The sequence below is a fragment of the Microcaecilia unicolor genome, chromosome 12 (assembly GCF_901765095.1).
Source record: "Microcaecilia unicolor chromosome 12, aMicUni1.1, whole genome shotgun sequence".
NCBI lineage: Eukaryota > Metazoa > Chordata > Amphibia > Gymnophiona > Siphonopidae > Microcaecilia > Microcaecilia unicolor.
In genome coordinates, this window is record NC_044042.1 from 106,136,598 (window position 1) to 106,158,280 (window position 21,683).

Consider the following 21,683-nt stretch of genomic DNA (forward strand, 5'->3'; position numbering starts at 1 on the left):
GTGTTCCCTCCCACCACACATGAAGAGCTCATTTTGAATGCTGCCCTAGCAGGTCACCTGGGAGTATCTACATGTTGAGCACTGCATCAGCAACACTCCGGAGACTGATTGCCAGCAGCTGGGATGCTTGGGACTCTGTGAGGAGGGGGAGGAGGAAAGGGAAAGAAAAACCTCCCCTCCCCTGACTTCTGGAGAAGACGCTTCCGGGTTCCTGTGAATCACCATCCACTTTCTCCACCCCCCTCCTCCTCCTTCCCCTCCCCCACTCTGCTTTTTCTCTCCCCCATCCCCCCCTTCCTCCTCAAATCACTGGGACCATCCCATCTCAGATATTCCGGTGGTCAGTATTCATTTATCACAGTAGAGTCTCAGCACAGCCCTTCCAACATACTCCAGGCTTCAGGTCCTTCTGCTTGAGACAAAACACCTCTCCTTAAAGTGGACTGCAAAGAAAGCCGAAAAGCGACCAGAGAGGAAGGAAAACCATCTCAGCATGGACGTGTCGGAAGGGATTTAAGGAGCCGGGGATGACTTATAGGTTAGTAACTCATCGTATGGGTCTGTCTGATACCAGGGCTCCGGAGCCTGACGAGGTGGGGGTGGGGGGAGCGGTAGAGCTGCAGATTCGGCTAATGATGTTATTAAATGCAGCAAATTAAATCGAATTGCTTTTTTTGCACCCAGGTGCTGTGTTTGTGTGCCGAGGTGAGGGGATTTGCATACTGGTTGTGTTTTGCTTTTTAAATCTAGGATTCTAGGTTGGCTAGACGTTTCCAGTTCACCAGGGCTCTTGCTGATCTCGGTTTGTGCAGTCAGAGGTGTCATTAACAGCAGCAAAACCTTCTTTGATAGTCTGCTGGAAACTGCAGTAGAAGGGGGGGGGGGGGCGGAATTCAATCAAATGCAGCAAAGAATGAGTTAATAAAATGGGACCGTTTTCCGGATTGTAAACTGGGCCAAAGCCTTTCCCTTCTCTCTCCCTCCAGTCTACGGCAGTCCATTTGCAATACTTTAAATATTAATAACTACAGTCTTTTCTGTTTTCATCAATAAATAAAGAAATTGAAACTCAAGTCCTCCGCCCATGAACCTAGACCGAGGTGAACGTTCTGTGCTTGGAAGACTGTCAAGAAATGCCCCCTCCACCTCCCACCCCTCCACGATTATTATTAGGGCTCCTCCAGATGAGGTTAGAGATTCAGGTTCTTTTTGCTGAGGCCTGATCTGAAACACATGGCAAAATTTCAGATCATGAGTATGGTTAGTCGTATTTCAGTGAGTTTGTTTGTATTTCTGGTTCAGAAATTTGTCCCAGCAGTGTCAATTCTCCACGTGCTCTATCCTTGCGCTCCTACTGATGCTGCCACCTGGTCCTTCTCTCTCTCTCTCTCTCTCATTCTTCCTGTCACACACTTTTTAGTTTGACTCATTCTTTCCCCTTATCCCTGTTTTACCAGGCTGTCCTGTTTCATCACTTCTTATCCACCTTCATAACCACTTTGGCCCATTCCTTACTTAATCTGTCACTTTCTGTTCCATTCTAACTCCTGTTTGTTCTGCTGCATGTTTCCGTTTTCTCTAGGCTTTCTCTGTCTGTCTCCAGAAACACAGACTAAGACAACAGATAAAGGAATTTAAGGTCCATTCAGTCTTCCCAGTTGATTTCTATTGATGCAATAGAACCCAGTTGATCTCTGGTTTTTCATTCACTTTCCCTTTTACCTTTACCTAGAGTTAACTTCCTCCTTTGCCCAGCTTTAGTATCTGTTAACCTACCCTACTGTCTTCACTTAATCTTACCACATGTGGCCTTCCTGGAATTTTCATCTGGATCATCTGTGCTGCATTCCAGCTTCCTAATCCTGGAGGCTTGCCTTTCCCAGTTCATCTCCTAAGCTTTAGCTCCCATGGCTAAAGGAGTACCAGTGGTGCAGAAGAAGGAGCCTCTGGAGCACCCCCCCCCCCCCCCCATTTCCTTCCTGCAGGATGCTACTGTGTGCTTTCTTTCCAAGCCCAGGTTTATCAGAGACAGAAGGGGAGGGGGGCGGCATATTTACAATGGTCATAAATCAGAGGGGACCAGCTCAGCATGAAGGAAATAGTCTCACAACACAAAGCACTGACCAGGGAGGCTACCATCATTTAAACTGCTGTTATCTGTTCATTACTGAACCAGGAGCCATGCCTCAACATGCAGAGCTGCTAGGAAAGAGTGAATAATGCTGCCTGTCCAATTAGCTGCTCTGCTGCTCTGCTCTGTACTGAAATCCATTCTGAGTGCTCAGGGGCCTGGGACAGAATGAGAAAGCAGATTGTCATCTTTTTCCTATATTATACCTCTCTGTACTTGTGTTCTTTGATACTCTCTGAACAATCAGATTTACATTTTCAGTCCCACCTGCAGAAAATAGTCTTTGTAAGGTTTTTATTTTCTTCATTGATGAAGCTTCAACTGGTAGGGCTCCTCGTCATCCAGATTTTGGATGTGTGGATTGCCAGAATACAGGGTGGGGCAGCCCAGCAGGGCAACCTTTGGGCTGCAGCACGGCCAGTAATAGGAGGCCCGGTGTCTGCCAACCTGCCACCATTGCATTTTCCTTGCATTCAGGACAGATGATTTTTGATTCTTTGGTGGGCTTATATCTTTATTAATCGTTCAGTCAGGCCCATTTTGGGAGAGCTGAGTGAAAACAGCAGGTGGAGCCCAATGTCGAACGGAGCTCCCTCCACCTGTCACTGACCCTTGCGGGAGTCACCTGTAGGTCTCTGGTGAATGACCACTGCAGAGGTCTCACCAGGCCTGGCACAGTCACTCTTTCATATCTTCCTAGGGATATTAGGACGCCACATACCAGAGCCACATACCATACGCCGGGCCCCCTCCCTACCCATCTTCAAATCATTGCTCAAAGCCCACCTCTTCAATGTCGCCTTCGGCACCTAATCACTACACCTCTTCTCAGGAAATCTAGACTACCCCAACTTGACATTTCGTCCTTTAGATTGTAAGCTCTTCTGAGCAGGGACCGTCCTTAATTGTTAATTTGTACAGCGCTGTGTAACCCTAGTAGCGCTCTAGAAATGTTAAGTAGTAGTAGTAGCATTCCTTAAAACAGCTACTTCTATAGAGCATAGTGTAAAATATGTCAGTTTATCGCTACGTGAGGTACCTTGTAGTTGGCAAGTGAAGGAACTGATATTAAATCTACTGTGTCTTCAACTGAAACCACATTTCCTTTCTTGAGTTTTGCATCCTTCTCTAGACCAGCTAGAAAGGCCAAGCCAGTCCTGGGACTCCCCACATCCCCTGATATCTATGGACTTGTACCAAGAAGATTTGATGAAGATGGTGTGACATCACAAAGTTGAACCCGGTCCACCCAAGGAGGTTTTCATTCTCCCCAGTGCAACTGCTGCCATCTTGGTACACCCAAAACAATATAATTGGCAAGCTCCGCCTGCTGGCTTCAGCCTAGATAATGGGCCAAGCACACTTCTGGCATCTCCTGTTCATCAAACCTCCTTGACTTGTACTTCTGCTATTGAAATCAGTGCTGCAGGTCTCATAATGGGTTGTTAGTAACATAGTAGATGATGGCAGAGAGAGACCTGCATGGTCCATCCAGTCTGCTCAACAAGATAAACTCATATGTGCTACTTTATGTGTATACCTGACCTTGATTTGTATCTGCCATTTTCAGGGCACAGACTGTAGAAGTCTGCCCAGCACTAGCCCCGCCTCCCAATCTCCACTAAGCTTCTGAGGATCCATTCCTTCTGAACAGGATTCTTTTATGTTTATCCCACGCATTTTTGAATTCCGTTACCATTTTCATCTCCACCACCTCCCACAGGAGGGCATTCCAAGTATCCATCACTCTCTCCATGAAAAAATACTTCCTGACATTTTTCTTGAGTCTGCCCCCCTTCAATCTCAGTTCATGTCCTCTCGTTCTACCGCCTTCCCATCTACGGAAAAGGTTCATTTGTGGATTAATACCTTTCAAATATTTGAACGTCTGTATCATATCACCCCTGTTTCTCCTTTCCTCCAGGGTATACATGTTCAGGTCAGCAAGTCTCTCCTCATACGTCTTGTAACACAAATCCCATACCATTCTTGTAGCTTTTCTTTGCACTGCTTCAATTCTTTTTACATCCTTAGCAAGATATGGCCTCCAAAACTGAACACAATACTCCAGGTGGGGCCTCACCAATGACTTATACAGTGGCATCAAAACCTTCTTTCTTCTGTTGGTCACACAGCCTAGCTATACAGCCTAGCAACCTTCTAGCTACGGCCACCGCCTTGTCACACTGTTTCGTCACCTTCAGATCCTCAGATACTATCACCCCAAGATCCCTCTCCCCGTCCGTACATATCAGACTCTCATCGCCTAACACATACGTGCATCACTTTGTATTTCTTTGCATTGAATTTTAATTGCCAAACCTTAGACCATTCTTCTAGCTTCTGCAGATCTCTTTTCATGTTTTCAACTCCCTCCTGGGAGTCCACTCTGTTACAAATCTTAGTATCATCTGCAAAAAGACAAACTTTACCTTTTAACCCTTCGGCAATGTCACTCACAAATATATACTGAACAGAATCGGCCCCAGCACCGATCCCTGAGGCACTCCACTACTCACCTTTCCCTCATCCAAGCGAATTCCATTAACCACCAACCTCTGGCGTCTGTCTGTCAACCAGTTCCTAATCCAGTTCACCACTTTGGGTCCTATCTTCAGCCCGTCTAGTTTATTCAAGAGCCTCCTGTGGGGAACCGTGTCAAAAGCTTTGCTGAAATCTAAGTAGATTACATCTATAGCACTTCCATGATTCAATTCTCCGGTCACCCAGTCAAAGAATTAAATGAGATTCGTTTGGCACGATTTCCCTTTGGTGAAACCATGTTGTCTCGGATCTTGCAACTTATTGGCTTCCAGGAAATTCACTATCCTTTCCTTCAGCATCGCTTCCATTACTTTTCCAATAACCGAAGTGAGGCTTACCGGCCTGTAGTTTCCAGCTTCTTCCCTATCACCACTTTTGTGAAGAGGGACCACATCCGCCGTTCTCCAATCCCACGGAACCTCTCCCGTCTCCAAGGATTTATTAAACAAATCTTTAAGAGGACCTGCCAGAACCTCTCTGCAGTGGCCTAAAATCTCCCTCTTGAAACCCACCATTGATCTTGGTCAATTTGCCATTGCATCTATGGACTTCTGATTCTGATTTCCTCAAGATATACAATAGGTCTAGAAAGTCACGCATGCCTTGGAGTGAAACCAGGACTGGATCAGCCTGACTAGCAGAAATGGAGCCAATGGTAGGTGGCCATTTTGATTTAGTCCTGGTTTTTCAGTGTCTGTTGCAAGATATTTGCTGGTAGGGGGAGGGGGCACTCAGGGCCCCTGTATGCAGTAGCCCAACCCAAGAAACAGAAAGGCAAATGATCTGCAAGATCCAAGATGGCAACAGCAAACGGCAGACCAATTAAGTAAGACCATCAGCAAGAATGTATTTACCACAACAATAATAAAACACTAAAAGCCTGACACAATTGTGTTTCACCCTCCTAAGGGCTGCATCAGGAGCAAATAGAGACCAAGAGATGTTTCCCAATGGTGTCACAAAGACAATCAGTATGGAGAGCTGGTTTTAACTAAGTGTGTGACATCATTGGGAAACACGTCTTGGCCTCTCTTTGCCCCTGATGCAACCCTTAGGAGGGCGAAACATGGTTGTGTTGGGCTTTTAGAGTTTTATTATTGTGGTGGTGAATAAATTCTTGCTGACAGTCATTCTTCTTTGGGCTGCTGTTTTGTTGTTGCAATAGCACGATTACAGACCCCAGCATCAGGGGCGTAGCCAGATAGCCAATTTTGGGTGGGCATGGAATTTTCTCCCCCCCCCCCCCCCCGGTACCCCTCCAGTTTGCTCTTCTCTCCACCCCTTCCTGCCCACAAACCCCAAATATTAAATACTTGAGCTGGTGGGGTCCCTAAACTCTGCCAGCTGAAGATTTCCTCCTACTACTCGAGCAGCCAGCAGCACTTGCCTCAAATTGATGTTGCTGCTGGCAGGCTTTTGCATGTGAGAAAACTGAGCATGTGCAGAAGGGCCGGTCAGCGTCAGCTCAAGGCAAGTGCTGCTGGCTCACATTTGGAAGAGTGCTGGCTGCCCAAGGACAGAAAATCTTCAGCTGGCAAGGTTTGGGAATACCCACCAGCCATAGCAAGAGTGTCACAATTTTGGGTGGGCCTGAGTCCAAAGTGGGTGGGCCCTGGCCCACCTGCGGCTACGCCACTGCCCAGCGTGCTTTGGGATTGGAATTAAATGTTGCAGTAGTGCTGGAGTTGGAAGAGTCATGCTCTTAGGATCCGCCCACAGCTAGCAAGATACAGTTTGAAGCAGGGTCCCTCAGGATATCCAAACTGAAAATGCAATGGATAAATCTGCATACACTATTTCTATGGCATGCTGATAATGTCTCATGCATATTCATGGTGGATACTCTGAAATCCTGATTGGCTGAGGATTCATGAAAACAGGGTTGGAGATAACCTTCAGAAGCTTGGCTCAAATCCCACCGCTGCCGATCTTGGACAAGTCACTTAGGTGCACTGAAAAATGGCCTATGGTAGTGTAGGCGCGGGTTTGGGGTGCACGCAGATCCATTTTTAGCGCACCTGTAAAAAAAATGCCTTTTTAAAACATTTTTGCCCAAAATGGACGTGCGTCAATTGTGGGTCTGAGACCTTACTGCTAGCCATTGACCTAGCGGTAAAGTCTTGTGTGGTAACTGGGTGATAATGACCTATGCATGTCAAATGCCACTTGGTGCGCGTCCAATACGCCTGTCTGAAATTAAAAATTATTTTTCAGACATGCATATCGGACGCACACCAAAAATGAAATTACCGCAAGAGCCACACGGTAGCCGGGCGGTAGCTCCATTTTGGCGCACGTTGCTTAAAGTGACTTAGTAAAAGGGCCCCTTAACCCTCCATTACCTTAGGTACAAAATGATTGTCCATCCGTCAAAGACTGGATGAACTACGCAGCTCTTTTATCTGCCTTCATTTATTTTGTCACTCTGTGAATCCTCTGGGAACAGGGAGCTCCCTACTTCACCCGAATACAACTCACCTTGAGCTACTGAAAAAAGGGTGAGCAAAATGCACAGAAATAATAGCAGAATAGAAAATCTGAACTGGAGTTCAGTGGGTTCTGAAAGCTCAACCACTATTCAGTGGCGTAGGAAGGGGGGCGGTCCGCCCCGGGTGCACGCCGCTGGGGGTGTCGGCTCCGTGCTGGTGCACTGCCCTTTCTGCCCTGGAACAGGTTACTTCCTGTTCCGGGACAGAGAGAGCAGTGAACCAGCGCGGAGCTGACACACCCCAGCAACGTGCAGTTGGGGCGGATCGGCCCTCCCGCCCGTCCCTCGCCGGAGGTATGCGCTCCGGGGGGGGGGGGTGCGCTCCAGCGGGAGGAGGGTGCACCGTGCTGCACCCGGGGGGGGGGGGTGCGCAGCAGCGACCCGCCCTGGGTGTCAGCTCCCCTCGCTACGGCTCTGTCTCAGCTTTACTCCTGGTGGTCAGGGTACTGGCCTCTTAAAATTGATAAATGTAAATTGATATTCGCTCTTTTGTGATGCTCCGTTGTAGTTCCTGGCAGTCTAGTCTGAGTGAGGTTCCTTGCCCGGGTACCCACTTGCCTCTTCATCTTCCAGAATAGTTGTTCTGTTTTCTTTTGGCACCGTGTGGCTCTCGGTGAGTTTGTCACGTGCCCCAAATTATGCATGATCCTGAGATCTGTGTGCAAATTAATTAGTCAATGAGCTATTAACAATCAATTATTTATTTTATTTATTTGTTGCATTTGTATCCCACATTTTCTCACCTATTTGCAGGCTCAATGTGGCTTACATAGTGCAGTAGTGACAGTCACCAATACCGGCAAGAACAGATACAAAGTGAGGTTATGACAGACTAATGATCAGAATTGATGGACGTATTGGGGGTCTAGAGGAAAAGTAGGTTAGGTTATGTCCAGAATGAACAATTATATTGTTGTATTGCGGGGTTAGGCTTTTAGGTTGAGTCGTTTGGGTATGCCTTTTTGAACAGGTAAGTCTTTAGAAGTTTCCGGAAGATTAGGTGGTCGTAGGTTGTTTTCACAGCGGTCGGAAGCGCGTTCCATATTTGTACGCTTATATAAGAGAAGCTGGATGCATAGGTTGATTTATATTTAAGTCCTTTGCAGCTTGGGTAGTGGAGATTTAGGTATGTTCGTGTTGATTTTGTTGTGTTTCTAGTTGGTAGGTCTATGAGGTCTATCATGTATCCTGTGGCGTTGCCGTAGATGATCTTGTGAACCAGGGTGCGTATTTTGAACGCAATACGTTCTTTGATTGGGAGCCAGTGTAGTTTTTCTCGTAGAGGTTTGGCACTTTTGAATCATGTTTTTCCGAATATAAGCCTGGCTGCTGTGTTTTCAGCAGTTTGGATTTTCTTTATGATTTGTTCTTTACATCCTGCGTAGATTCCGTTGCAGTAATCTAGATGACTTAGTACCATGGATTGTACTAAGTTGCGAAATATTTCCCTCGGGAAGAAAGGTTTCACTCGTTTGAGCTTCCACATTGAGTTAAACATTTTCTTTGTTGTGGCTTTCACTTGGCTCTCCAGTGTGAGATTTCAGTCGATCGTAACTCCGAGAATTTTCAGGCTGTCTGAGATAGGGAGGGTGTGGTCTGAGGTGGTTATGTTGGTGGGTTTGATTGTGTTATATTGGGATGTGAGGATGAGACAGTGTGTTTTTTTTCTGTGTTGAGTTTTAGTTGAAATGTATTCACCCAAGAGTTAATGATGATCAAGCTGAGTTTGATCTCTTCGGTTTTTTCAGTTAGATCATTTTTGTAAGGGATGTACAATATGACGTCGTCCGTGTATATTTATTTATTTGTTGCATTTGTATCCCACATTTTCCCACCTTTTTGCAGGCTCCATGTGGCCTACAGTATGCCGTAGTGGCAATCGCCATTTCCAGAATGAGAAATACAAAGTGGTATTACATTAAGTTCATAAATGGTAAATTATAGAAAAGTTAGATAATTCATTTCCGGCATGAGAATAAGGTGGTAATGCGTTAACGTTCGTTAGTGACAGAGTGTATATGAAAGGGTTAAGGCCTTGATTAGATAGTGACTTGGCTAGTGGGGTCATCATTAGGTTGAAAAGGAGCGGTGATAGTGGTGATCCTTGAGGTACCCCGCAATCTGCTTTCCATGGTGATATGGTCGATTTCGATTTCACTTGATAGGTTCTGGTCATTAGGAAGCCCTTGATCCAGTTAAGTACATTTCCACTGATCCCGAAATATTCTAGTATGTTTAGTAGTATGTTATGGTTCACCATGTCGAATGCGCTAGACATGTCGAAATGGATCCTCAGAAGCTTAGCTGAAATTGGGTGGCGGAGCAGGTGGGGGGAAGAGGGGTTGGTGGTTGGGAGGCTAGGATAGGGGAGGGCAGACTTATACGGTCTGTACCAGAGCCGGTGATGGGAGACGGGACTGGTGGTTGGGAGGCGGGAAATACTGCTGGTCAGACTTATATGGTCTGTGCCCTGAAAAAGACAGGTACAAATTCAAGATATGAGTTTATCTTGGGCAGACTAGATGGACCATGCAGGTCTTTTTCTGCCGTCATCTACTATATTACTATGAGGCTCATTTTCAAAGCACTTAGAGGCATATTTTCAAAGCACTTTGGGAGGCTAAGTTCCATAGGTTTCTATGGAACTTTGGGAGGCTAAGTGCTTTGAAAATGAGCCTGATAGCCTCCCAAAGTTCCATAGAAACCTATGGAACTTAGCCTCCCAAAGTGCTTTGAAAATATGCCTCTATGTTACTATAAGTACATAAGTAGTGCCATACTGGGAAAGACCAAAGGTCCATCTAGCCCAGCATCCTGTCACCGACAGTGGCCAATCCAGGTCAAGGGCACCTGGCACGCTCCCCAAACGTAAAAACATTCCAGACAAGTTATACCTAAAAATGCGGAATTTTTCCAAGTCCATTTAATAGCGGTCTATGGACTTGTCCTTTAGGAATCTATCTAACCCCTTTTTAAACTCCGTCAAGCTAACCGCCCGTACCACGTTCTCCGGCAACGAATTCCAGAGTCTAATTACACGTTGGGTGAAGAAAAATTTTCTCCGATTCGTTTTAAATTTACCACACTGTAGCTTCAACTCATGCCCTCTAGTCCTAGTATTTTTGGATAGCGTGAACAGTCGCTTCACATCCACCCGATCCATTCCACTCATTATTTTATACACTTCTATCATATCTCCCCTCAGCCGTCTCTTCTCCAAGCTAAAAAGCCCTAGCCTTCTCAGCCTCTCTTCATAGGAAAGTCGTCCCATCCCCACTATCATTTTCGTCGCCCTTCGCTGTACCTTTTCCAATTCTACTATATCTTTTTTGAGATACGGAGACCAGTACTGAACACAATACTCCAGGTGCGGTCGCACCATGGAGCGATACAACGGCATTATAACATCCGCACACCTGGACTCCATACCCTTCCTAATAACACCCAACATTCTATTCGCTTTCCTAGCCGCAGCAGCACACTGAGCAGAAGGTTTCAGCGTATCATCGACGACGACACCCAGATCCCTTTCTTGATCCGTAACTCCTAACGCGGAACCTTGCAAGACGTAGCTATAATTCGGGTTCCTCTTACCCACATGCATCACTTTGCACTTGTCAACATTGAACTTCATCTGCCACTTGCACGCCCAATCTCCCAGTCTCGCAAGGTCCTCCTGTAATCGTTCACATTCCTCCTGCGACTTCACGACCCTGAATAATTTTGTGTCATCGGCGAATTTAATTACCTCACTAGTTATTCCCATCTCTAGGTCATTTATAAATACATTAAAAAGCAACGGACCCAGCACAGACCCCTGCGGGACCCCACTAACTACCCTCCTCCACTGAGAATACTGGCCACGCAATCCTACTCTCTGCTTCCTATCTTTCAACCAGTTCTTAATCCATAATAATACCCTACCTCCGATTCCATGACTCTGCAATTTCTTCAGGAGTCTTTCGTGCGGCACTTTGTCAAACGCCTTCTGAAAATCCAGATATACAATATCAACCGGCTCCCCATTGTCCACATGTTTGCTTACCCCCTCAAAAAAATGCATTATGTAGGAGAACTATGCTTTTGCCTATTGCAATTTCTTGTTTGAATTTGGCTAGGAGGGTAATTAGTACTGTTTCGGTGCTGTGGTTGGAGCGGAATCCTGATTGTGATTCATGCAATATTGAGAAGTTATTTGTGTAGTTAGTGAGTTGTTTGGTAACCATGCTTTCCATCAGTTTGACTGCCAGTGGGATTGAAGCTACTGGGCGGTAGTTGGTGATATCGTCTGTTTTTCTTGGTGTTTTTCGGTATTGGGGTGAGTAGGATGTTGCCGTTTTCCTTAGGGAAAATCCCATGTTGAAGCATGTAGTTTAATTGGGATGTGAGGTCTGCTATGAAACGGTTTTAATAGGTAACTAGGGCAAGTATCCAATTTACAGTGAGTCTTAGAGAATCTATTAAGCGCTTGATTGACTGTTTTGACAGTGAGGGGGGCGAAGCTTGTCCAAAGTCTGCCTGCTGGGTATTCGCCGGGGGTTGGGTCCAGACTTTCGATGAAGTTTTCGATGCCAGTGACGTTTTGAGGTAGCATGCTACATAGGTTTACAATTTTTTCATTGAAGTATTTGGCAAGTTTGTCCGCTGGTGGGATGTCTGTGTTGGTTGCGGTGACCAAGGTGGTGTCTAATAGTTTGTTCATGAGTTGGTATAGTTTTTTTGTGTCTTTGTAGTCAGGCCCTATTTTGGTTTTGATGGTAATTAGCTCTAAGTGGATCTGACTGCACACAATTCTGTAAGATCCAGGCCCAAATCCTCTCATATATAACTCAAAAGGGGGTGTGACTACAGGAGGGGCATGGGCAGGTCAGGGATATTCCAAATAATTACTTACAGTGTTATAGAATTTGGGGGCAGTTGCACCCCAGGATTTAAACCAGATTTCAGTTGGTATAAGCCCTCACACACAAAGTTGGATGCCAAAATACACGCTAAGCGCTATTTATAAAGAGCCTGGATTGCCCGGTGGCATACCAAGGGTGAGGTGGTGGGGGCAGTCTGCCCTGGGTGCATGGAGCAGTTGGCTCTACTGGTTCCCTGCCCCCTCTGATGTTACTTCCTGTTCCCAAGCAAGGGACTGGTGGAGCCGACAGCCACGTGACTGCTTCGTGCACCCCCATGTGGTGAGGGTGGGGGGGGGGGGCGTAGTGGCAACCTGCCCCAGGTGGCAGCCAATCTAGGTACACCACTGGGATTGCCCTTTTATAGAATAGCACAGAATGTGAATTTTTTCTGGTGCCTTTTCAGTGCCATTTACTGAATCCGGCCCATGGTGCCCACACTCTTGCATTGTTCTTGTGATACTTGGAAAAAAGTACTGAAATTTGGGCATTGTATGTCTCAGCCGTCCTAGAGCTGTGAGGAGGTGTTAGAAAACAGAACAGCTGTTCCAGAGGTGGTGCTGGCAGCAAACCTCTGGAGAAGATAAAGGGGATTAACAAGCTGAGGAGAGAGTTTGTTTGGAGGGAATAGGGATCAGGATTGTGGAGCTTGATTGGTGACAAAGGTAGGTGAAGGTTGAGACCAGCTGGAATGGGAGAGGTGCTGGGGATAGAGTAGGGATGAGGGAGAAGAGCTGTATGGGAGTCGGTGTGTGTGTGTGGTGGGAGATGGCAAAGGAGGAGCAAGCTGTTCCGAGTGTTGGCTGCATCATTTATGGGGACTCACTTTCCCACGCTAGCTGCCTCATCAGAGGACCCCATATAAGAAATAGTGAAGATCACTGGTCTAATCCATCAGTGTAAAGAGAACAGAAGTATTAAAGTGACTGGCCAGGATCTAATTTAGTGTGGAGACAAACCATGGCCCTGGAATTGATCCAATAACCCAACTGAAGTGTGGTTTTGGCAGCCTTGTTTCTCTAGAACTAGTGAGACAGCTTGATGGATACAGAGCAGCTAGAAGAACATGAGATGGAGCATGCAGGCATAAAGCTTACAATATCATCCGTTCGGGATGACTGTGCATCATGGACTTGACTGGCTCTGAGCCATTGAAAACAGAGCTGGTCTTCTCTTGATGCAGAGCTCTTGATGTTGTAGCAAACACATGTATATTAAATGTGTATACAAGACTTGGTGCCTCTCACTGTCTCCTCCCCTCTTACCTTCTCTTTCCTTTTCTCTCTCTCCAATTCTCTTTCTTTCAGACCTGCTTCATAATGTCTTCCTCCAAACTCAAAGATCCCGATGCTGTCTTTGGTAAGTTTTCTTCCATGTCCTTCTGCCTAGCTTTACCCAACGCTGATGGAATTGTCCTGGTCCCTGTCTAGTGACTGTACTACTGCTTTAGAGGATAAATGTGTGAGCTTTAGATACCTAACTCCAACTTTTCTTGGCCATTCAACCCACTCCCCCCTCACTGGATCAATTGCATTCTGGTCTCCAGACTATAAAGGATTGAAGTTGGGGATACCAGTTTTGAGCTACAGAATTAAGTGTTGTTTGAGAGGAGCTGGGGTGAGGTAGGTGGGTGTATGGACTGCAGTATATCTCTCCTTTAGAAGGAGAAGAAAAAAGAGACAGATGGAAGGGGTGGAGAGTTCTCCAGAAGATAAAAACATTGGGGTTGATAGTCGAAACGGCTCCTGGCTAGTTAAATTGCAGTTCAGGGCTAACCTTTGATTTTCAGCCTCTCGTAACCTGTTAGTGCCAAACTGAAAACCAACTACCATATTTTGGGGGCGTTCTGGGGGCAGAGTCATCACTTGGCCGGTTAAGTAACGATATTCAGCGCTTAACCGATCAGGTTAACCACATAAATAGGGCCACATAAAAGTCAGTCTTATCTTTATGCTGTAACCCATAGCCCAGACATGGCCCAGCATTGAATTTCCAGCGGTGGTGAACAGAACTCGGAGCGCTGCTGGCTGAATTTCGGGCCAATAAGTCATGCTGAGTAGGACCAAAGACCATTGAGCCCAGCATCCTATCTCTGACAGTGGCCAGTCTGGGTCACAATTACACAGCAGATCCCCAAAAGTGTAGTTGTTCCCATTGGTTTCCTTTCCTAAGTACATAAATATTGCCATACTGGAACAGACCGAAGGTCCATCAAGCCCAGCATCCTGTTTCCAACCGTGTCCAATCCAGGTCACAAGTACCTGGCAAGATCCCAAAACAGTACAGTACATTTTATGCTGCTTATCTAGAAATAAGCAGTGGATTTTCCTCAAGTCCATTTTAATAATGGTCTATGGACATTTCCTTTAGGATGCCATCCAAACCTTTTTTAAACCCCACTAAGCTAACTGCTTTTACTATATTCTCTGGCAACGAATTCCAGAGCTTAATTACATAGTAACACAGTAAATGATGGCAGATAAAGACCTGAACGGTCCATCCAGTCTCCCAACAAGATAAACTCATTTTACATGGTATGTGATACTTTATACCCGAGTTTGATTTGTCCCTGCCTTTCTCAGGGCACAGACCATAAACGTCTGCCCAGCACTGTTCCTGTACCAAAAGTTCTGAAACTAACGTCGAAGCCCCTTAAAATTTATACTCCAGTCCATCCATATCTAATCAGTCACGATCAGGGCACAGAAGTCCGCCCTGCACCGGTTTTACTCTCCAAATAACAGCGTCGCCACCCAATCTCCGCTAAGATTCCATAGATCCATTCCTTCTAAACAGGATGCCTTTGTGTTTATCCCACGTATGTTTGAATTCCATTACTGTTTTCATCTCCACCACCTCCCGCGGGAGGGCATTCCACATATCTACCACCCTCTCCGTGAAAAAATACTTCCTGACATTACTCCTCAGTCTACCCTTCAACCTCAATTCATGTCCTACCACCTTCCTGTCTCCAGAAAAGGTTCGTTCGTGGATTAATACCTTTCAAATATTTGAACGTCTGTATCATATCTCCCTTGTTTCTCCTTTCCTCCAAGGTATACATGTTCAGGTCAGCAAGTCTCCTCTCGTACAGTTTGCAACGCAAATCCCATACCATTTTCGTAGCTTTTCTTTGCTTGCTTCCAGTCTTTTTACATCTTTAGCAACATACGGCCTCCAAAACTGAACACAATACTCCAAGTGGGACCTCGCCAACGACTTGTAGAGGGGTATCAACACCTCCTTTCTTCTGCTGGTTATTCCCCTCTCTATGCAGCCTAGCATCCTTCTGGGCATGGCCGTCGCCTGGTCACGTTGTTTCTTCACCTTCATATCCTCCGACACCAACACCTCAAGGTCTTTCTCCTGAGTCGAGCTTACTAATCTCTCCCCTCCTATTCGGTATCTCTCTTTTGGGTTTCTACACCCCAAATGCATCACTCTGCACTTCTTGGCATTCAATTTTAACTTAGTACTAAGGTAATTCTGGGGTAAACACAAACGTTCTGGTTTCAAGAATAAGCTTCCATAAACACAAATGAAACTGTTGTATTCCGCTTCAATATCCTATTTTTTCGTTTTTATATTTGCTGTGAAAACATGCATCAAAAAAATTTTTTTTGAAACAACCAAAGGTAGTAGCAAACAGCTAATGTTGTTAAGAGTGCTCAGTAAGAAACATGCTGATACGGCTGGGCTGCTAGAAAGCAAACATGAAATGATCAAAACATCATTGCACTCTTGCAGTGGCGTTCCTAGGGTAGCTAACACCCGGGGCGGATCGCTGATGTGCCCCCCCGGGTGCAGCGCGACCCCCCACCCCCAGCGAAACGACTGACACCCCCCCGGGTGCATCTTTACCTGCTGGGGGGGGGGGTGCCACACGTCTGTCGGCAACGCCCATTCCCTGCTCCCTCTGCCCCAGAACGGGTTACTTCCTGTTCCGGAGCAGAGGGATCAGAGAACGAGCATTGCCGACAGACGCGCAGCACCCCCCCTCCCAGTGGCGAAATGACGGACACCTCCCCCCAGCGAAACGACCCCCCGAGTGCATCTTTACCTGCTGGGGCGGTGCCGCACATCTGTCGGCAACGCTCGTTCCCTGCTCCCTCTGCCCCGGAACAGGAAGTAACCCCTTCCGGGGCACAGGGAGCAGGGAACGAGCGTCGCCGACAGACGCGCAGCCCCCCCTTGGTATGCCACTGCACTGTTGCCTACCACCCGCCATTCTATAGAAGTACTGAATGGGTCTTAACACTCGAGGATATCAATAAGTTCTATCAGATATGAAGATAGTTTTTACTTAGCTTTGGTTCAGATGAAGTAGAGTTAGAGTGAATTCTGTACTCGTCAACACTGGCACAGCTTTCGCTAACATGTTCCGTGCTCATATTCGTGCTCGTGTTTATGTGTTGATAAAATTCTTCCCATCTCAAATCATATCTCAATCAGTTCATTTCCTGGATATATCATTGTTCGTTCCCGACATAACGTGTGTTTCGCTCTGGAAGCGTCCTCAGGAGAGCTCATGAAATAAATGTTGGTAGATTACAGAATATATAAATGAAACATATTTTTATTTTTTTTGTTACATTTGTACCCCGCGCTTTCCCACTGATGGCAGGCTCAATGCGGCTTACATGGGGCAATGGAGGGTTAAGTGACTTGCCTAGAGTCACAAGGAGCTGCCTGTGCCGGGAATCGAACTCAGTTCCTCAGGACCAAAGTCCACCACCCTACCCATTAGGCCGCTCCTCCACTGTTGCTACTATTTGAGATTCTACATGGAATGTTGATATTCCACTAGCAACATTCCATGTAGAAGTCGGCCCTTGCAGATCACCAATGTGGCTGCGCAGGCTTCTGCTTCTGTGAGTCTGACGTCCATACATGCAGGACGTCAGACTCACAGAAACAGAAGCCTGCGCAGCCTTCTACATGGAATGTTGCTAGTGGTATAGCAACATTCCATGTAGAATCTCCAATAGTATCTATTATTTTTTGTTACATTTGTACCCTGCGCTTTCCCACTCATGGCAGGCTCAATGCAGCTTACATGGGGCAATGGAAGGTTAAGTGACTTGCCCAGAGTCACAAGGAGCTGCCTGTGCCTGAAGTGGGAATCGAACTCAGTTCTTCAGTTCCCCAGGACCAAAGTCCACCACCCTAACCACTAGGCCACTCCTCCACACACATCAACATAAGGGTGGTTTAGGTGAGAGACAGGGAGATAAGAGGGTGACAAAGCAGTACAATTTTATGGTTTATAATGGGCTAGAAAACCCTCATCCTGTTAGACTGTTACTGAAATGCTTTGATGTTTCACTTATATATTTTGTATAGTGCTGGGGAGGAGACGGCTGTCTTGGTACATGTGGGTACTAATGACATAGGAAAATGTGGGAGAGAGGTTCTGGAAGCAAAATTTAGGCTCTTAGGTAGAAAGCTGAAATCCAGATCCTCCAGGGTAGCATTTTCTGAAATGCTACCTGTGCCACGCGCAGGGCCCAAGAGACAGGCAGAGCTCCAGAGTCTCAATGCGTGGATGAGACGATGGTGCAGGGAGGAGGGCTTTAGATTTGTTAGGAACTGGGCAACATTCTGGGGAAGGGGGAGCCTATTCCGAAAGGATGGGCTCCATCTTAACCAGAGTGGGACCAGGCTGCTGGCATCGGCGTTTAAGAAGGAGATAGAGCAGCTTTTAAACTAGAAATGGGGGGAAGGCCGACAGTCGCTCAAAAGAGCATGGTTCGGGATAAGGTATCTTTCAAAGATATCACCATAACAGGGAAGATAGAGTATCCTGATAGTGAGGTTGCAAAAGAGATTGTAGTAGATCGGGTATCCTTAAATAACAATAAAAATCAGACAAAAGATTGCCAATTAATACTGTCAAGTACTAAGCATGATGTACTTAGGAACAACAAACATAGTTTGAAATGTCTATATGCGAATGCCAGGAGCCTAAGAAATAAGATGGGGGAGTTAGAATATATTGCACTAAATGAAAAATTAAATATAATAGGCATCTCTGAGACCTGGTGGAAGGAGGATAACCAGTGGGACACTGTCATACCGGGGTACAAATTATATCGTAGTGATAGGGTGAATCGGATTGGTGGAGGGGTAGCATTGTATATTAACGAGAGCCTTGAATCAAATAGATTGAAAATTCTGCAGGAAACAAAACACTCCTTGGAATCACTGTGGATTGAAATTCCATGTGCAAAGGGGAAAAGGATAGTGATAGGAGTGTACTACCGTCCGCCTGGCCAGGACGAACAGACGGATGCGGAAATGTTAAAGGAAATCAGGGACGCAAACAAACTGGGCAACACAATAATAATGGGGGATTTCAATTACCCGCATATAGACTGGGTTAATGTAACATCTGTACACGCAAGGGACATAAGATTTCTTGATGAAATCAAGGACAGCTTCATGGAACAGCTAGTTCAGGAGCCGACAAGAGAAGGAAAAATACTAGACTTAGTCCTTAGTGGTGCTCATGATCTAGTGCAGGGGGTAACGGTACGAGGGCCGCTTGACAACAGTGATCATAATATGATCGGTTTTGATATTGGCATTGAAGGAAGTGAAACTAGGAAATCAAGTACGCTAGCGTTTAACTATAGAAAAGGTGATTACGACAAAATGAGAAAAATGGTGAAAAAAAGACTGAAAGGAGCAGCTCGCAGAGTAAAAAACTTGCGTCAGGCGTGGATGCTGTTTAAAAACACCATCCTGGAGGTTCAGGACAAATATATTCCACGTATTAGAAAAAAGGGAAAAAGACTAAACGTCAGCCGGCGTGGCTAAACAGTAAGATAAAGGAAGTCATTAGAGCCAAAAAACAATCCTTCAGAAAGTGGAGAAGAGAACCAACTGAAAGTAACAGGATAGATCATAAGGAATGCCAAGCCAAATGCAAAGCGGAGATAAGGAGGGCAAAAAAGGACTTTGAGAAGAAATTAGCGTTGGAAGCAAAAATACATAGTAAAAATTTTTTTAGATACATTAAAAGCAGGAAACCGGCCAAAGAGTCGGTTGGGCCACTGGACGAAAATGGTGTTAAAGGGGCGATCAGGGAGGACAAAGCCGTAGCGGAGAAATTAAATGAATTCTTTGCTTCGGTCTTCACCGAGGAGGATTTGGGGGGGACACCGGTGCCGGAAAGAATATTTGAAGCGGGGGAGTCGGAGAAACTAAACGAATTCTCTGTAACCTTGGAGGATGTAATGGGTCAGTTCAGCAAGCTGAAGAGTAGTAAATCACCGGGACCTGATGGTATTCATCCCAGAGTATTAATAGAACTAAAAAATGAACTTGCGGAGCTACTGTTAGAAATATGCAATCTGTCCCTAAAATCGAGTGTAGTACCGGAAGACTGGAGGGTAGCCAATGTTACTCCGATTTTTAAGAAGGGTTCCAGAGGAGATCCGGGAAATTATAGACCGGTGAGTCTGACGTCGGTGCCGGGCAAGATGGTGGAGGCTATTATTAAGAATAAAATTGCAGAGCATATACAAAAACATGGACTGATGAGACAAAGTCAGCACGGATTTAGTGAAGGGAAGTCTTGCCTCACCAATCTAATGCATTTTTTTGAGGGGGTAAGCAAACATGTGGACAATGGGGAGCCGGTTGATATTGTATATCTGGATTTTCAGAAGGCGTTTGACAAAGTGCCTCACGAAAGACTCCTGAAGAAATTGCAGAGTCATGGAATCGGAGGTAGGGTATTATTATGGATTAAGAACTGGTTGAAAGATAGGAAGCAGAGAGTAGGATTGTGTGGACAGTATTCTCAGTGGAGGAGGGTAGTTAGTGGGGTCCCGCAGGGGTCTGTGCTGGGTCCGTTGCTTTTTAATGTATTTATAAATGACCTAGAGATGGGAATAACTAGTGAGGTAATTAAATTCGCCGATGACACAAAATTATTCAGGGTCGTCAAGTCGCAGGAGGAATGTGAACGATTACAGGAGGACCTTGCGAGACTGGGAGATTGGGCGTGCAAGTGGCAGATGAAGTTCAATGTTGACAAGTGCAAAGTGATGCATGTGGGTAAGAGGAACCCGAATTATAGCTACGTCTTGCAAGGTTCCGCGTTAGGAGTTACGGATCAAGAAAGGGATCTGGGTGTCGTCGTCGATGATACGCTGAAACCTTCTGCTCAGTGTGCTGCTGCGGCTAGGAAAGCGAATAGAATGTTGGGTGTTATTAGGAAGGGTATGGAGTCCAGGTGTGCGGATGTTATAATGCCGTTGTATCGCTCCATGGTGCGACCGCACCTGGAGTATTGTGTTCAGTACTGGTCTCCGTATCTCAAAAAAGATATAGTAGAATTGGAAAAGGTACAGCGAAGGGCGACGAAAATGATAGTGGGGATGGGACGACTTTCCTATGAAGAGAGGCTGAGAAGGCTAGGGCTTTTTAGCTTGGAGAAGAGACGGCTGAGGGGAGATATGATAGAAGTGTATAAAATAATGAGTGGAATGGATCGGGTGGATGTGAAGCGACTGTTCACGCTATCCAAAAATACTAGGACTAGAGGGCATGAGTTGAAGCTACAGTGTGGTAAATTTAAAACGAATCGGAGAAAATTTTTCTTCACCCAACGTGTAATTAGACTCTGGAATTCGTTGCCGGAGAACGTGGTACGGGCGGTTAGCTTGACGGAGTTTAAAAAGGGGTTAGATAGATTCCTAAAGGACAAGTCCATAGACCGCTATTAAATGGACTTGGAAAAATTCCGCATTTTTAGGTATAACTTGTCTGGAATGTTTTTACGTTTGGGGAGCGTGCCAGGTGCCCTTGACCTGGATTGGCCACTGTCGGTGACAGGATGCTGGGCTAGATGGACCTTTGGTCTTTCCCAGTATGGCACTACTTATGTACTTATGTAACATTTGCTTATATCTGATCTGATGAAGAAGGGCAACCTTCGAAAACTAATCAAAACATGTATTAAGTTATGTCAAATAAAAACGGTATCATCTTATTTTCTTCGTTTTATTTTGTTTTATTTCTATTGATTACCTTTAAAAGTGGACTAACACGGCTACCACATCTCTCTACTCAAGCTGTTTATAAACTCTTTCTTCCGCAAACGGTGCAGTATCCACTCCATTCCCAGATATTCCTTTGACAGCCAACCATGGTCCTTCACCAGGATTTTCCTCCGTGAACACCGAAAAGAAGTGATTGTTTGGCACATTTGCTTTATCCTCCTCACTCTCCACATAACCATTCTCATTATCTTTCAGTCTCGCAATTCCATACCTATCTTTTCTCCTTTCTCCAGTATATCTGAAAAAGGTCTTATCACCTCTCAATACATCTTTAGCCATTTTTTCTTCCACTCGCGTTTTCACCAGCCGTATTTCCCTCTTCGCTTCTTTGAGTTTGATCCGATAATGTTTTCCGTGATCCTCCCATTGCGTTCTTTTGTATTTCTTGAACAAAGCCTCCTTTGCTCTTATTTTTTCAGCTACTTGGTTGGAGAACCATATAGGCTTCCTGTTTCTCTTGGTTTTGTTTACTTTCCTCGCGTAAAGATCGGTCGCCATTTTTATAGCAGCCACTGATGTTCTATTTCTCCTATGCCTTCCCACTCCAA

The 21,683-nt window shown here is 45.7% G+C and overlaps 1 protein-coding gene across 1 annotated transcript in view; it reads left to right on the forward strand.

Moving 5' to 3' along the window:
- The first annotated feature begins 306 nt into the window (after positions 1–306).
- Positions 307–21,683, forward strand: part of SAMD14 (sterile alpha motif domain containing 14) — a 68,719-nt gene continuing 47,342 nt past the window's right edge. Inside the window, exons 1-2 of the mRNA XM_030220414.1 lie at positions 307–538; positions 13,372–13,423. Coding sequence (XP_030076274.1) covers positions 13,384–13,423 — 40 coding nt within the window. The 5' untranslated portion in view covers positions 307–538; positions 13,372–13,383. The remainder of the gene's footprint in view (positions 539–13,371; positions 13,424–21,683) is intronic.